This window comes from Pezoporus flaviventris, unplaced genomic scaffold (assembly GCF_033815535.1).
Source record: "Pezoporus flaviventris isolate CSIRO_AGI_PZ_B2104156 unplaced genomic scaffold, CSIRO_AGI_Pfla_v1 ptg000043l, whole genome shotgun sequence".
NCBI lineage: Eukaryota > Metazoa > Chordata > Aves > Psittaciformes > Psittacidae > Pezoporus > Pezoporus flaviventris.
Window position 1 is genome coordinate 817,394 of NW_026892591.1, and position 17,005 is coordinate 834,398.

The window sequence follows — 17,005 nt, forward strand, 5'->3', positions numbered from 1 at the left end:
GCATCCCAACCAGCTCCAGCCCTGCCTGAGCCCAGCACTGGACTGGGATGGAGCCGGTGGAGACGCAGGAGGAGGACCCTGGGAAGAGCCCTTGGGATGGATGGTGCTAGCCCCAGCAACCACAGCCTCACCCCATAGATGTCAATGCATTTTTATTAAATTCTTACAAAACAGAATACAAAATTCTGGAATCAACAATTGTTATAAAGGAAAACTTCAATTCAGCTGTATCAGGTCACCTGGTACATACAGTAAAGTGCTTGGTTTTATGGTTTTGTCTTTTTTTTTTCCTTGTTTTCTTGGTTTTTTATTTTTTTTTGTGGGTTTTTTGCAGGTTTCTTTGCCCCTGTTTCAGTTTCAGGTCGCAGCCAGCCCCCGAGCAGAGGCCGCTCTTGTACAAACCAGCAGTGCGTTCACGAGACTCTTGTCAAGCCAGCTTTGGCAGTCTTCTTCCATTGTAAAGTAGAGAAAGTTTCTCCTGTTCTCATAAAAACAAAGTTAGCTTCACAGTAAACGTTTCTAACCAGTTCTAAGTGGAGTTAGTTGGCTGAAGGAAGGGCGGGGGGGAAGGAGAGGAAGCCAAAACGCTTAATATTTCCAGCCTAAAAAAGAAATAATAATAATAATAATCATCATCATCATCTTTTTGAAGTTGGTTTCCAAGACAGATGCTCTATGGGGGAAGGGAAAGGGGGGGGAAGACTTTGAAAGAGGAAGAGGAGGAACAAGGGTGGTGGTGAGAGGGATCAGCTGGTGCTGGACCGCGGGTCAGGGAGCATCTGTCTGGAAGCATCCCCCCCTTGCGAGGTGCTGGTGGCAGGGAGGGGATGCCTGGCCCCGGCACAAGCACCTCGCCAACCAGCCCAGTGCGGTGCGAGGCACCCATGGGTGCAGCGAGGTGTTTCAGAGCCCATCCCCTGGCTCTAGAGGCATTTCAGGTTCTCCATACACACACAAAGACCGGAGCTCACCAACCTGGCCTCCACGTGCACCGGGCTCCATCACCAACCTGACCCCCCCCGAACCAAAACACAGCACCAAACCTGGGCTGAGCAACCAGCGAGGAGCTCGGTGCTCCCGGGATGTGCATCCCCTCAATGCCATCACACCAGCAAAAACACCCATGGGGACAAGCTCCCGCACGCACGGGCCACCCGGGGCCGCTCACCAGCCTTCAGAACAGCGGGTGCATACATAGAGCTAAAAGGATTCGCACATGGGAAGAGGGGGAAGCTCGGTTTGCCAACAAAGGTGTGGCAGGAACAAACACCACAGATTTTATAGCCACCCCCTGCCATCCCCTTCCCATGGGCAGGTTTAAAACCAAGAAGAACCCAGGCTGCGGCGTGCAGCACCACCGACAGCTTTCACACCACCAGCTCGAGGCATCGCACACTGCCCAGCGTTCAAGTATTTCTTAATATAAGACAACGAGGAATTATCTACAACTGATAAAACAAAATAAGCTCTAAAAAAGTAATGTACAATCAAGATGGATTTTGTTTTGTCTTGCTTTAAAGGAGGCCTCTCCAGGGCATCCCGGTGCCTGAGGGGATGTCCCCTCACCACCACCCCGCACAGTGGGACTGGGGGGGAAGAGAGGAGACTGCACGTGTGAGGCAGTTTTGGGGGGAATGGAGAGGGGAAAAACCACCCTCCCTGACCCACAGATGCCACTCGGTGGAAGGGCGAGAAGAGAAGTCCCTGCCCCAAACTCCATCAAGACCCCAGATCATCATCTCCCACGGTAACGCACGCACACCTCCCTGAAACAAAAACCAACAGATATTGCATAGTATTGCTGTCAGCAGTTTTAAAATCAAAAGGAGAACTTTCCCCCTCGGGAGACAGCGACTGTCCTCAGCTGAAGACCCCAAAGCAAGCTCCCAAAGCCTCCACCTGTGCACACAAGGGACTGAGGCTGCTTTTTCAAGGTATAAAGCTCAAAGCAGTGGATGGATGGGAAGGGAAAGGAGGTTCCCAACAAAGGGGACACCCTCCCTTGTGGTGGGAGACACGGGGAAGGTGGCATGAGCTGTGTTGGGGAGCAGGGTTGGTGCAGGGGGTGCCTGGAGGAGCTGGAGCCAGCTGGGCTCCGAGCACCTGATCCAGCCCCACGCAGCAGCAACCAGCCAAGGGCCTTGTCCTGGTGCAGCATCCCAAACGCTGCCTTCCCTCCTTCCCCAAAGCTCTGAGCAAAAGGCAGCGCCACGCATGCAGACATGTGGACACACACGGACATGGACACGTGGACACACATGAACGTGGACACACATGAACATGGACACGCATCAGCATGCTCAGCTCTCCCTGGCCGCCCATCACACCCTACACTGCCCTGGTGCTGCTGCCGACCCCAAACCCTCCAGCCCCACATCCCAAGCTCCCCCTGGCTGCACCCTACACTGTAGCCTATGGGTGCTGCCGCCAGCTCAGCCGCTCATCCCTCGGCACAGCACTTTGGGGTGCTCAGCACCCCCAGCCCCTCCTGCAACGGCAACCTCAGGGCCAGCCCGAAGCTCTTTAAAGGGTGTCCTTTGCTTTCCATGGAGCATCTGCTATGCCCAGAGGGGTATTTTGGGGCTGCTCCAGCCCCAAATGCAGACCTCATTCCCTCTGCACCTCCCTAAGAGCACATCCACTGGCAAACAGCCCTTCCAAAACCAGGGACACAACACCCAACCCGGCACAAGAGCACGGCCCAATGCTCGTGCATCCCCCTGGCTCTGACCTTACCCCCAGGAGCCACCATCCAGAGCACGGGAGCAAAGGAAGACAATTCCCTGTGCCCTGTAGAGAAGCACAGCTTAGCAGTTTAAAACCAACAACAACTAAAGGGGAGAAGGAAGGACAAGGGGGTGAATAGCTTATTCTGGAAGCAGGTTGCTGAGCAGAGAGCGGGGCTCGATGGGATGCGGAGCTGCTCCCTCGCTGGCACCAATCCCCCCCTCCGGCCCAAGCAATTCCCTGCACAACACCCATCACATCCCCCCGGAGCACAGCGCTCCCAGCACCCAGGATGGGGGTCCTGACGTGGGGGGCAGCCCTGCAGCTCCGAGGGGAGGGAGGAGGCTCACACACAACTGCCGCTGCTGAAAGCAGGAGCGAGGGTCTTGTGTTCACAGTATGAAACGAGCTGAGATCGTCAAAGCAGCCGCGGGTACAAAGAGTCCTTTGGCGTCGGGATGGGGAGGGGGGGGAAATGTCAGCGGAGAAGCCAAGAGTCGGGAAACAAAAGTCCGTGTGTCTGTCAGATGTCCTTGAGCGTGCCCTGGGTGAAGCAACCTCATGCTCGATTTAATACCTTAACAGAAGAAAAACATCTTGAACAAAGCCTCCCACCCCCGACCTACAAGATCAGCACAACCTTGGAAACCAGCCATAGGGACGAGTCCTGATCTTGTCACCAGCCAGAAACGGTGGGGCTTGGGGTGGGGGGGGAGAGAAAGAACAAAGGGGGAGGAAGGGGACGACACGGGGACAGCAGGAGTGTGGGGCACAGCTCAGGCTTGGTCGGCCACCAGGACCAGTGGGGCCACGAGGTGCTGCCCGGTGGCCACTGCCTTGGCCAGGCTGCTCTTCTGCCGCCGCTTGGCCAGCTTGGACTCGGAGGGGGGGGAGAGCTGCATGGCCCGTGAGGTAGCTTTGATGATGATGGGTCGTGCTTCCTCCTCCGCCTCATCCTCCTCATCCTCATCGCGCCGCGTCAGCTGGCGGTTGACGGCCATGGCCTCGGCAGCAAAGGAGGTGAGCTCTTTGGCACTGCTGTTCCTGCGGGGAGGCAGGGGCTCAGGGGGGGAGGAATGGGGGGCAAATGTTGGGGTGTCCCTCTCTGCACTCATGCCATGCCAGGCCGGTCAGGCACCACCAACATGGCTTAAACCCCAATCACACACTGCAACCGCTACCCGGAGCTACAAGAGAGCCCCCCCCCAAAAGCAGCAACTGAGGAGAGGGGAGCAGGATTTGGGGGGCTGGGATGTGTCCCCCCCATCCCAGGGCCACCCTGCGGGATGCTCACCTCTGCAGGATGATGGGGGTCGGCAGGGTGTTATCCGGGGCGCACTGCAACGAAACGCAGCCGGTCAGAGCCAGGCACCCCATAGGAGGGTGAACCCCACTCCAGCTTTGGGGAGCAGAGATTGGGGGGCAGCAGCACTCACCCCCTGCACCCAGGGGTGCTCCAGGACCTGGGCTGCGCTGAGCCGCTTCTTGGCATCTCTCACCAACAGCTTGGAAATGAGATCTTTGGCTCCGAAGGAGATGTGCGCCCAGTCCTTGTCGGGAAACTCGTACTTCCCCTCCTGGATGCTTTCGAAGAGCATGTTCTGGGGGGAGAGGGGAGAAGGACGAGGGGCTGAGCTGGGAGCGGCGCAGCCAAAGCACGGGTGAGTTCCGGCACTGCCGTGGTGCTCCGTGTACCTGGCACGTGTGGCACGCCTCGCCCCGGTCCCAGCCGCAGTCGGAGCCGCAGTGACCCACGAAGGGGGGGTACCCGCTCAGCATGATGTACAGGATGACCCCCAGGCTCCACAAGTCGCAGCGCTTGTCGTAGATGGACGCCTCCTCGTTGAAGGCTTCCACCACTTCTGGGGCCATGTATTCGGCAGAGCCACACTGGGGGAGAGGTGGGAGTGAGCCCCAGCACGGGGGTCCCAAAGGATGAGGGACTGGGGGGGATCCCACCAGAGCTATGGGGCTGCACCCCCTGAAATGAGGGTGCAAACCCAGGGTGCAGGGCACGTCACCACTGATGGGCTCCCCAGCACCGCAGACCTGCCCCCATTGGGGGTCACCAAATAGTGAGGCTGCCACCCCAAAAAAAGCCTAAATCACAGAATCTGCTGTTATGGAAAAGCCCTTTAAGCCCATCAAATCCAACCGGTCCCAGCACCGCCAAGGCCACCCCTGACCCATGGCACTGAGGCCTCGTCTCCACGCTGTGTGAACACTTGCAGGGACGGTGCCTGCAGCCCTGCCCTGGGCAGCCTGTTCCAATGCCTGAGCACCTCTGGGGCAGGAATTGTTCCTCAGCTCCATCTAAACCTGCCCTGGTGCAGCTTGAGGCCGTTTCCTCTTGTCCCATCCCTTGTTCCTTGGGAGCAGAGCCCAGCTCCCTCCTCCTGGGCATCCCCTCGGGCAGCACCAGGGAAGCCCGACCCACAGCTCCCAGCACCACCCAACCGGCTCAGTGGGGCAGCGTCCCTCCCGTCCCGTTCCCATGGCCTGGGAGCGGCTGTGAAGCAGCAGGGATGAGCCTGCTCTGCCTGTTCCCAAGCCTGGCGAGCAGGCAGGGATCCGGGGCGGGAGGAGTTAACCCTGATGCAAGCCCTGTTCCCATATCGCTCCAGGGACTCTGGGGCTTTCCAGCACGCATGACCCACACGCAGCCCACACGGGGCCTCGTGACCAGGGGAGAAGCAAGCTGCAGCCAGCAGATAATCGGGGGCTGTCACCGAGCGAGAGAGGCCCCAGCAGCTGATGCCACCACGAGAGACAAAACACAAACACAAACCAACAAACCCAAGGCTCAGCAGCACCCAGCGCCAGGCTTAACCCTGCAGGGACCAGGGTGCTGCGCCCCAGCCCTTGCTGAGAACGGGGGAACCCGGGGCACCTCTGGGATGCAGGAGGAGGGTAAAGGAGGAGGAATGGAGGAGGGGGGGGCAGGGTGTTTTGGCCCCCACTGCCGCTGTGCGCCCTGGCACATGAACACCCCGAAAACACCGGGGTGCGGGGCAACACCCTGCATGGGGGCATCCCTGCTGCTGCAGATAAGGAGAGCGGGGAGTTCTGCAGCGGGGAGGGGGGAGGATGGGATGGATGGACTCAGTGGGGGCTCAGTGCCCCCGCTGCAGAGTGTGGACAGAGCTGTGCAATGGAGGGGTCACCCCACAAGCTTTGGGCTACCCACCCCGCATTGCAAGCGAGCAGCACCCCACAGTGTGTGTGGGGGAGCCCCCTGGCCCCCCACGTACCCGGCAATCACAGCGGCAGCCCCAGCCCCTCTCCTGACCCACTTCTCCCTGCAGCAGCCTCGGCGCAGCCGCGGGGCCGTGGCTGTTGCTAAGGGCTCGCAGCAGCCCGGGCTCTGCGCCAGCCCCCCCCCGGCCCCCCCCACCCCTGCATTATGCAACCGCAGCTCGGCACCGCGGGGAGGGGGGGCCGGGACACGCAGCGTCAGCCCCCGGAGCAATGGGATGGGATGGGGGGGATGAATGAGCCCCGTGCCCAAAGCCTGGGGGTACCTGGGGGGGGTGCCCTAGGACCTATGGGGGTACCCGTGGGGGACCCACCGGGACCACTGCCAAGCCCCCCCCCCTCCCATGTGCTTACCGGGGTGAGCAGCTCCGGGGTGGAGATGGGGGAGCAGTCGCCGTTGAGTTTGATGCCACTTCCCAGGTCAAAGTCACAGATCTTCACTGGGGAGACCTTGGGGCGGGGAAGGAGAAGTGGTGACCCCGGGGGTCCACAGCCTTGTGTCACCCCCTAATGAGCTGCCTGTTAATGCCTGGATGCATTACACCCCCATGCGATGCCCCATGGGGACGCACCACATCTCCCCCCCACCCAGGGACCCACCACCCGCTCCCCACTCACATGGTCCAGGCTCTCACACAGAATATTTTCCGGTTTTAGATCCCTGTGTGCAATTCCTGCAGGGGAAACAAAAAAAAAGAGAGGATGAGGGCAAAAATCCACCCCCCTCCACGCTGAAAGGTCTGGGGGTGGCACAGGGAACCCTCCCTCCCCACCCCAAATCACTGCCTGCATCGTGGCAAAGGGCAGGGATCGCTGCTGGCCCCGAGTCCCAGCTGAACCGGAGGAACAGGCTCCGCACCAAGCGCCTCGTGATGCGGCTGGGCCTGACCCTGTGAGCCCAGGGCCAGCAGCAGCCCCTGGGCAGGAGGATGCGGGGATGATGGAAGGGGGGGCACAGCTCACCTTTGTTGTGCAAAAAGTGCAGGGCGCTGGCGATGTCCCGCACCACCACGCTGGCCTCCAGCTCGTTGAAGTGGCGTCGCCGGTGGATGTGGGTCAGGATGGAGCCTGCGGCCAGGTGAGAACAGAGCAGGGGCTCGGAGGGGGGGTCCTGTTGCTAACCCCAACCCCAACCCCAGCACCACGCTCACCTCCTCTCATCTTCTCAAACACCAGGTAAAACCTCTCCTCTTCCTCAAAGAACTCGATGAGCTCCAGGACGTTCCTGCAGGGATGAATGGCATCAGCCCAGCAGCCCCCCAAAACCCGCCACAGCCCCATAGGGTGAGGACGTGGGACAACAAAACCGGGCTGCCAGTGATTGAAACCACACTGGTTGGGGCCCCGGCTGCATTCCAAGGGGGGAGAGGGGCTCTCAGCACCCAGCCCTAATTGCTCACAGACCCTCCTGGCTCGCTCGCCCTGCGCAGCGAGACCGGGGCCATGCTGGGCTGGGCTCAGCTCCAGTTTGGCTGCCTCAGCCCCCCGTTGTCATGGCAAAACCACTTCATGTCCCCCCGAGATGCTCCCGAGGCCAAGGGGAGGGAGCCCACGGGTGTCTCTAGCCCAGCCCAGCCCCACGGTACCTGTGTCCCTGGCACTGATACAGCATCTCCACCTCCCTGAAGACCCTGCTGCGGATGTGTCCCAGGCGTTTCTCTATGATCTGAAAGGCAAACAGGGGGATGCTCAGGGAGCAGCACCGCTGCTGGGCCTGGCACCCACTGCATGGCACCCAATGAGCCCGGCAACCCCCTCATGGCACCCATGGAGCCGGCGCTGGGGCCGGCTGAGGCAGCAGAAGGGGTTAAGGCAGCAGAACAGGCTGTTCCCTGCTCCCGGCGGCGCTGCCAAGCCGCTCCCTCCCGGGCCACAGCCAAGCCGAGGTCCATGTGACGCTGGCCCGGCGCTGAGCCATGGGGCTGGAGAAGGGCCCTGCACCATGGGGGTGCCATGGGGTGGGCAGGGGGTCCCCACACACAGCCTCACAGAGGAAAAGCCGGGTGCTGCCACCAGCCCCAGAGCTGCCGTGCAGCCCTCCCTGCTGCCTCAGTTTCCCCACGGGGGCACCCAAAGGCTCCCCAGGGCCACGGGCAAAGCCACAATCCCTTTGGATTCGGCTGCGTTTTGGCACAGAGCCCATCCCAGCTCCTCGCACCGTGGCTGGGAGCCTGGGGGGTGCAGGGCCCTGGGCCCAGCATCCCCTGACCCCAAACGCAGCTGGGTCACTCCTGCAGCCCCCACAAGCTCGCAGGGACACGGAGGTGGCCTCCCCACCAGCACCACGCACCCTTGCTTGCCCCGAGTCCCCACATGGGCCACGGGCATCAATATCACCTCCTGCCTGCCCTGCCTCACAGAGAGGAGCGTGGCCAAGGGGGTGACCGAGGTGCCACCAGCCCGGCCCCATCCTCGCCACTCCTGCACCAGCGCCGCGTGGCTGCAGGAGCCAGATGTGGAGGCTGGGAAGGGAAACTGAGGCAGGGGGTGGGAGGGAGCCGGGCACGCGGCCCCCAGCAGCAGGGCTTTACCTTCACCGCGTACTCCTTGTTGGTGATGAGGTTCACACAGGACTGGACTCTGGCGTGGGCCCCTTCTCCCAGCACCTCCTCCTGCAGCTGGTAAACATCTGGCAGGGGAGAGGCTGCCTGAGCTCCCGGCCCCACAGCAGCACCGGGGGGCACCAGGAGGGCTCCAGCCCTTCCCCGCTCACCTTCGAACCTGCCGGAGAAGCTGTCGGTTGCTCTGCAGCGCTTCTTCTTCTTGTTCCTTTTCTTGGCGTCAGGGATATCGATGGGTTGACTCGAAGGCATGTCTGGGCCGGAGCAAAGCCACCGCTGTGAGTCACCCCCGGCCGCCCATGGCTGCCCCAGCACGGCCACCCCTGCGGCACCCCAAAACCCTCGAGGGAGCTGAAAGAGCCAAGAAGATGCCGGGAGGGCACCCGGAGCTCACCGGGACGGGGCGGGCACTCGAAGTTGAAGACAGGCTCCAGGTGGTTGGATTGGTCGAACTCCAGGTCAAAGGGGTTTTGTCCCTGGGCATTGGGGGGGCAAGAACAGCAGTGAGATGGCAGAGCCGCTGGATCCAGCGCCACCAGTGCTGAGCCCATGGAGCCTGGCACACACCCTGCCCGCCCGCCCCATCGGTGTGGGGTGCTGGGCGCCACCAGGTCATGGTGCTGCTGGAGGCACGCGGCAGAGCCGGAGGAGGAGGAGGAGGAAAGGTCTGACCACATCTCCTGATGGGGACAGCGCTGCGTGGTCCTGCCCGCACACGGGGGGATGAGGAGGGGGATCGGGGATGAGGAGAGGGATCGGGGCCGCCCGCACCAACCCAGCCCCATTTCTCCGCCCAGACCTGAACTACAGCGAGGGGGGGGAGAAGAAAAGCCACAGGGGCAGGATGGGCTCTGTCCTCCCCGCTCCCTGCAAGGTCACAGTGGGCTGGAGCCCGCTCAGCCCCGCTCCAGTGAGCGCTGTGCCCATCAGGCTGCGAGACAGCCGGGACCAGCAGCATCAGTCCCGACCCCAAACCCTCCCTGCTCCCAGGATCGGCGATGGGCTTGGGAATTCCAGTCCCAGCACCCCACAGGGGACACGGGGACCCCCGCGCCGCCCCACCACGGGGCAGAGCAGCCCCGGGGGGGGGACGGGCCCCATCCTCCCCAGGGTTACGCAATGTGTTTGGGTGGAGGAGGCAGCTCCCGGCCGCGTTCCCAAACCCGCCCCGGTGCCCCGGTGCCCGGGCCCGCCGCCAGCCCCAGCCAACCCCGGCCACAAAGTGCCCGTTTACAGCCGGGGCGGCTCTCGGGGGGTCCCCACCGCCCCGAGCATCACCCTGGGGGCAGAACGCTCCCGCCCGGCCGTTTGCCAACATCCCCCCCCCAGCCAAGAACCGCCTGGATTTACAGAGCACAGCACTGCCCCCCAGGGCCCGGCAGCACGGGCAGGATGAGGCCCTCCGGGAGCACCGGGGGGGGGGGGGTTCGGGGGAGCTGGGAGGGGAAAAAGGGGGGGGCCCAGGGCCCTGGCAGCTCCTGCAGCAACGACACAAAAGGTTTGGGGGATGGGAGGTGCGGGGCGGCCGCTGAGCACCGGCTCCGTCCCCACAGCCGAGGTGCCCCCAGCCCCACAAGCCGGAGGGGGGGGGGGGGTGCGGACAGAGCCGAACCCCGGCCTAAAGCCGTGAGAGCAGGATGAGGCCTCGGCTCAAAGGAGCCGAGCTCGGGGGGGGGGGGGGCCTCCCAGCATCCCTCGGAGCGCCGGGAGCCAAACCCGAACAAAGATCCCAAAAGCCGGGACAGGAGCGAGCGCTCGGGGAGCGGGATCAGACCCCCCCCGACCGGGGCACAGGCGTCGGGGGGACCCCGGCACCCCCCCCCCTCCCTCCCGGCTGCAGCCGCAACCCAGGCCCGAGCTGCCAGGACCTGGCCCTCGCACAACAGGTCCCTGCACCCCCCCGCTTCCAAACCGGGCTGAATGGGGGCAGAGCAGCCCCAGCCTCCCCGCACCCCATGGGGCCGGCAGCACCCAGCACCCACCCTGGGCACAGAAGGGTGGGGGTGGCTGCAGACCGGACCCCCGGGCCAGGGGTGTCCCGCTGCCCGCTTGGGGCAGCACCGGAGCTTCCCTCGGTCGGGGGGGGGGGGAGTCTCGCCAACGCCCCCCCCCCCCATGCAGGGACTGCGGCGCTGCAGGAGCAGGATGCGGCCCCCCGGAACACCCCGGGGGGGGGGGAGCCCCTTACCTTGAAGGAGCGGTGGAAACCCGGGATCTCCGATTTCTTCTGCACCATCTTGCTGCGGGGGGGGGGGGCGGGGGGCGGCGTTGCGGGGAGAAAAGAGGGGGGGGGGGTGGGAGAAAAACCGGGGGGGGGGGGGAGGCGGAGGGAGCCCGGGGTGGGGAGGGGGGGGGGGAAGCGCGGTCAAGCGGCTGCGGCCCCGCACCGAGCCCCCGGTGCCCGGCGCTCACCGGCGCGGCCCCGCCGGTCCCGGTACCGCAGCCCAGCCCGCACCGCCGCCCGCTCCGCTCCGCGCCGCCGCCAGGAGGGGACGCGCTGCTCCCGCCCCCGACGCCTTTATAGAGGCGGCCGCGGCCCGCCCCGGCCCGCCCCGGGAAGGGGGCACCCTCCGGGCTCCACCGGGGACACAAACACCGCCCCCCCCCGGGGCCCTCAGGGGGAACGTGAGCACCCCCCGAACCCTCCCGTGCTGAACCGGGCACCCTCCCGCGCTGCACTGGGGCTCCCCCCTGTCCAGGGACCAGCCTGTTCCTGACCCCCTGGTCCGGCACCCCCCTGTGCTGCGGTCAGAGACAGGGGCACCCCCCCCGACACCCCCCCTGCACTGCACACAGGGGCACCCATCCCCCCCGTTCACTGCACACAGGGCCCCGGGCACCCCCCTGCACTGCACATAGGGACAGGGGCACCCCCTCTGCACTGCACACAGGGGCACCCATCCCCCTCCCCCCGCACTGCACACAGGGTCAGGGGCACCCCCCTGCACTGCACACAGGGGCACCCATCACCCCCCCTGCACTGCACACAGGATCAGGGGCACCCCCCTGCACTGCACACAGGGGCACCCATCACCCCCCCTGCACTGCACACAGGGGCACCCATCACCCCCCCTGCACTGCACACAGGGCCCCCCTTCACCCCCCCCCTGCACCAGGGGGCAATAACATCCCCCAGGCACCCCAACCACCCCCCCCACCTCCCAGCACAGGGACGTGGACACCCCTGGACCCCCCGCACTGTCCCCAGTGACCCCCCTCGGGGCCCCCCGTGCACCCAGTGACAAGGACACTGCAGTTCCATGTTCACTTTCTACGCCCCTGAAGCTCAGGGCGCGGGGGGGGGGGGGGGGGGGGCGGCCTCGACCCCCCCCCACCCCACACATGGCACGAGTGGGGCCATGCTCAGCCCCACGTCCAAGGATGGGGGGGCGGGGGCAGCAGGACCCCGGGTCACATCCCTCTGTGCCTGCAGGCCCTGCGGGATGCACCCAGCACCGGACAGGACCCCCCTTCCCCTCCCCATAGCGGGTTCATCCCGAGTCCCCTCCCCACACCTCGCGTGACGCCGTGGGGCTGAGCACAGACGCGCCCGTGGGGCTGCGCGGGGCCAATGGCGGCGGCACCGCGGTCCATGACTTCACCGCCCGCGCCGCGCATTGGCTGCGGCCCCGACGCCGTCGCAGGCGCTGACTGCACCCCACGTCACAGCCCCCCCCCCCCCCCCCCCAACTGCTCCTGCCCCCCTCTTTGGGGATGTTCCAGCGCAGGACTCACAGCCCCACAGAGACATTGCGGGGGGGGGGGGGGGGGGAACCAAACCCCCTCCCCGCGCACCCGATCCCATCCGAATCCAACCAAATTCCTGCTTTTCCAGGCTCCTGCTGAGGCCTCCCCAGTGAGCACGGATGGGGGGGGCCGGGGGGGGTGGCAGGGTTTTGGCTCCCATGGTCAGGGATGGACAAGGGACAGGGACGGTGCCGTGGGGCGCGCTGGCCCCCGCGGGTGACTCCGGAGCATCCGGATGCCTCCCAAATTGCGCACGCTGCCATGTAGGTCACCGCGGTAATGACAGGGCGGCAGCGCCGGCACCCACAGCCCCCGGGGGACAGCCAGGGGTGCCCGCGGCGGCACGGACACCGAGGGGTGGCCAAGAGCTTGCCCAGCCTGGGGGACCCCGGCATCACACGGCGCTGGAGCACTCACTGCGTGTGTGCTGTGTGCTCACTGCATGTGCAACGCGTGTGCTCTGCGTCATGGCACCTGCATGGCACCATGCGTGACCTCTGCATGTTTGGTGCACGCCTGGCGCACGCTCCCTGTGTGCTGCTGTGCTTTCTGCACGCTCACTGCACGCCCACTGCACGCTCTGCACGCTCACTGCACGCTCACTGCACGCTCACTGCACGCTCACTGCATGCTCACTGCACACTCTGCACGCTCACTGCACGCTCTCTGCACGCTCACTGCACGCTCACTGCATGCTCACTGCACACTCTGCACGCTCACTGCACGCTCTCTGCACGCTCTCTGCACGCTCACTGCACGCTCACTGCATGCTCACTGCACACTCTGCACGCTCACTGCACGCTCTCTGCACGCTCACTGCACGCTCACTGCACACTCACTGCACGCTCACTGCATGCTCTTCACAGCCAGGCATGGTGAGAGCACTGGGTCTCAGGCTGAGGGAGCGGGGAGCGAGCATCCGTGTGCTCCCCAGGCATGCACAAGAGCACACACACACGTGCGCGAGGGCAAAGCAGGATGCAGGGGGTACCCTACATGCGTGTGCAGCCAGCACATGTGTGCACACACATGCAGGTGCAGCCATTCCAGGTGCGTTGCTGCGGGGCCATGCGGTTGCTCAAGGGATGGCTTGTACACGCATGCACATGCAGACATGCATATGCGCGCACACACATGATCATGCCGGTGCTGTCCCATGCGTGGGGCTCTTCCCCTCCCGCACACCTCGGTGCATGCAGGGTCCAGCAAAAATCCCCCTTGGGGCCCACCTGTGGCTGCTTTCATAAACCCGTGGAATCACGGAATGGTTTGGGTTGAAGGGACCTTAAAGCTCATCCAGTGCCACGGGCAGGGACCCCTTCCACTGGAGCAGCTTGCTCCAAGCCCCTGTGTCCAACCTCCCCTTGAGCACTGCCAGGGATGGGGCAGCCACAGCTTCTCTGGGCACCCTGTGCCAGCGCCTCAGCACCCTCCCAGGGAAGAGCTTCTGCCTAAGAGCTCATCTCAGTCTCCCCCAGGCCTCCCTGTGGAAGGGGCAATGGAAGGGCCCCAATGTCTGATCACATCCCGGGGGCTGCGGGCAGCAAACCCACTGTGGAACCCGCACAGGGAGCTCCGGTCCCTGCGCCTGGGGTGCCCCAGGATGGGGTCTCCAAGAGCCGACGGAGCCCCTCACACCGGCACCGGCTGAGGGCAAACAGGAAAGTGAGCGGGGCCGTGCCGGAAGGCCGCTATTGTTGGAGTGGGAGCAGGGGGAGCGGAGCCAAAGCCAGCCCCAGGACATGGGGCAGCCCTCGCAGGCAGGAGCAGCGGGACGGTGGCTGCCCATGGGGGTGCAGGGCTTCCCCCCTGACCGGCTGCTCCCGTTTGGAAGGAGGGAAGGAAACCACCACAAATCCTTTTCCCGTGCGCTCTGTCCCGGGCCCGGCTCTGCCCCCCCTGCGCCCGGAGCCCTGGCCCCATCTCAAATGGCAAAACCTCCCCAAACCCCGGGAGTTTCCTGCCAGGCGGAACCCGGAGCCTTGGCTCTCCCAGCGCTGGTTCTGCTGTGGGGGGCACACGGGGCGCACTCACACATCCAAGGCTCCTGTGGGCACCCGGCTGCACCGGCTCCTGTGCCGGTGGTTCCCCAACCTCCCTCCTTGCCCCAGGGGGATTTGGGCAGCCCCACAGCACTGGGGCAGCTCTGACCCTGCAGCGGGCAGGGTCTTGGGGGCGCAGCACCCCCCAAAACCCCAGTGCTGCCGCCCCCCCCCCCCCCCCCCCCCACTGCAGGGCATCCCCAGGGATGTGGCTCCAATCCCTCACCCCCGTCTGCTGCAGGGAAGGGGCCGAGGGAAAACCCGTGTGGGTTTCCCAGCTCCGGCTTTGCAGCCACATCTTGGGCAGAGCTTGTGCTGGGGGCAGTGGTGGGACATGGCCACAGACCAGGGACGGGTGGGCACATGCGGTGATGGGGTGCTTGGAGCAAGCTGCTCCAGTGGAAAGGGTCCCTGCCCGTGGCAGGGGTTGGAGCTGGAGGAGCTTTAAGGTCCCTTCAACCCAACCCGGGCTGGGGCTCCATGATTCCGTGATTGGTTCCTCTGTGACTCCTCAATACAGGGTTTACATCCTGAAAGTAAAAGCAAGCCCAAACGGGAGCTGAGGTCCTGAAGCTCCTCCACACCCAGCGCAGGCAAAGCCCCTCCATCCTCGGGAGCAGCCGTGAGCCCGCTCCCAGCCGAAGAGCAGGGATATTCATTTCCCTATGAACATAGGGCCCCGCAGCCCCCGCCGCGGCCGAGCTCCTGCGGCCGCTCCAGCTCCGGGGCTGATTCCATCTGTGCTGTTGGGATGGGGTCAGCCCCGCAGAGGGGAGGGAGGCTGCGGAGCCCTGGGCACCGCGCTCAGCCCGGCCCTGCACTGCGGGAGATGGGCAAATGTGTTCTCTATGGGGCTCTCAGCGCCTTGGTGAGCCCTCGGTCTGCGCCCAGGGAGCGCCCGGGCACACGAGGGATGCGGGGAGCGACGGGTCCGGCCGCAGCGGAACCGGCTCAGCCGGTGCCTGCAGCTCGGGGAGAGTCAACACAAAGGCCCCGCAGGGAGGTGAGAGCAGGGAGCGGGAGGCACCAGCAGAGACGGGAGGGAGGGTTCTGCAAAGCCGCCTGGGCAACGTCCTCGCTGCTGCGTCCTGCTCGGCAGCAGCACCTCCAGCCCCAGCGGCTCTTCCCCCATAAAGGTGCCTTTACAGAACCATAGGATCACGGAATGGGTTGGGGTGAAGGGACCTGAAAGCTCCTCCAGCTCCAAGCCCTGCCACGGGCAGGGACCCCTTCCACTGGAGCAGCTTGCTCCAAGCCCCTGTGTCCAACCTGCCCTTGAACACTGCCAGGGATGGGGCAGCCACAGCTTCTCTGGGCACCCTGTGCCAGCGCCTCAGCACCCTCACAGGGAAGAGCTTCTGCCTTATCTCCAACCTGAACTTCCCCTGTTCCAGTCTGAACCCATCACCCCTTGTCCTATCCCTACAGTCCCTGAAGCAGAGCCCCTCTCCAGCATCCTTGTAGCCCCCTTCAGACACTGGAAGCTGCTCTGAGTCTCCACGTAGCTTCTCTTCTCCAGGCTGAACAGCCCCAATGTTCTCAGCCTGGCTCCATGCAGGAGCTGCTCCAGCCCCTGAGCATCCTCATGGCCTCCTCTGGACTTGCTCCACCAGCTCCAGGTCCTTGTGTTGAGGTCTCCAGCACTGCACCCAGTGCTGCAAGTGGGGTCTCAGGAGAGCAGAGGTGCAGGATCCCCTCCCTCAAGCTGCTGCTCACGCTCTGAGGATGCCCCACAGCACATGGGGGGTTTTGGGCTGCGAGCTCTCATGGCCAGACATGGGGAGCTCCTCACCATTGCTCCTCCTGCCCTCTTTGGGACGGTCTCACGTGAAAGCAGCCAGACCTCTCCCAATGGGGAAGGGGGGCAGAGGAAGGCAGCCCCCCAGCCCCGAGGGTGGCAGTGGGATGGGTGCACACGGTGCTCACTGAGGTGGTGTGAAAGGGAAGCAGATGAGCAGTGACACACACACACACACACACACACACACACACACAGAGCCAGCACTGCTCACCCAGCAGCCCCAGCACTGGGTCCCTGCAGCTTTGTGCCCACCCCAGCTTGTGCTCAGGATCCGGCCTCACACACCAGGGGCTGCGGATGCTGCACTCGCACGCAGCAGTGGGGCCCAGCTCTGATGGGGGCTCTGAGCACAGCACCGGGCAGCCACGCTGCACCCTGCAGCAGCACCCAGCCAGGGGGATGCAGCTCCAGCTGAGCTGCACCCACAAAGCACAGGGAGAGGGGCCCCGGCACCTCTGCCATGCAGGGGAGCAGGCAGGACCTGCATGGTCTGTACCAGGGCTGGTACAGGCAGGAGCAGCAGCTGTGGAGCCCCTTAACTCCTCTTCTGGGCAGGAGCATCACCTGCAGACCCTGAATGCAGAGCTTCGACCACGAGAGCTCTGCCCAGGGCTCTTCTGAACATGCTGGTGAGCTCAAATTCACCCCCCAGGCTCACAGCCAGCCAGGTTTTAGAGCTGGGAGAACAGAACAGTTCAGCCATTGGGTCCAGGACCACTGCAGAGAGACAAGTGAGGACAAGCCTGGCCCGGTGGCTGAGCTCCAGCACCCTCCTGCTCTGCCCCACAGCCCTGGGAACACGCGTGGGGCCCGGAGCAGCCCAGACCTGGCAAAGTGACAGCAGGAGGAATGAAACCTTAGGGCAGCCGAGC

The 17,005-nt window shown here is 64.5% G+C and overlaps 2 protein-coding genes across 2 annotated transcripts in view; one reads left to right on the plus strand and one right to left on the minus strand.

Moving 5' to 3' along the window:
- Positions 1 to 3,093: 3,093 nt before the first annotated feature.
- MKNK2 (MAPK interacting serine/threonine kinase 2) lies at positions 3,094 to 10,837 on the minus strand. The gene is made up of 13 exons (XM_061466759.1): positions 10,732 to 10,837; positions 8,938 to 9,019; positions 8,696 to 8,797; positions 8,514 to 8,611; positions 7,569 to 7,648; positions 7,134 to 7,207; positions 6,946 to 7,050; positions 6,601 to 6,656; positions 6,337 to 6,432; positions 4,423 to 4,617; positions 4,164 to 4,328; positions 4,022 to 4,065; positions 3,094 to 3,771 (listed from the first exon to the last, which is right to left on the minus strand). The coding sequence occupies exons 1-13, from the start codon at positions 10,777 to 10,779 to the stop codon at positions 3,504 to 3,506; spliced, it is 1,413 nt and encodes a 470-aa protein (XP_061322743.1). The 5' UTR covers positions 10,780 to 10,837; the 3' UTR covers positions 3,094 to 3,503.
- Positions 10,838 to 10,865: 28 nt separating this feature from the next.
- The window catches only part of SF3A2 (splicing factor 3a subunit 2), a 161,021-nt gene continuing 154,881 nt past the window's right edge, over positions 10,866 to 17,005 (plus strand). Inside the window, exon 1 of the mRNA XM_061466784.1 lies at positions 10,866 to 10,878. The gene's annotated coding sequence lies outside the window, so the exon portion shown is untranslated. The remainder of the gene's footprint in view (positions 10,879 to 17,005) is intronic.

Bases quoted from the DNA above. Each gene is read 5' to 3' on its own strand.
- MKNK2 (XM_061466759.1), bottom strand. From the start codon at position 10,779: ATGGTGCAGAAGAAATCGGAGATCCCGGGTTTCCACCGCTCCTTCAAG. The intron at 4,618-6,336 runs GTAAGCACATGG...CCTCTCCCCCAG, and splicing joins CCCCGGAGCTGCTCACCCCG to TGTGGCTCTGCCGAATACAT. The intron at 4,329-4,422 runs GTACACGGAGCA...CTCTCCCCCCAG, and splicing joins AGGCGTGCCACACGTGCCAG to AACATGCTCTTCGAAAGCAT.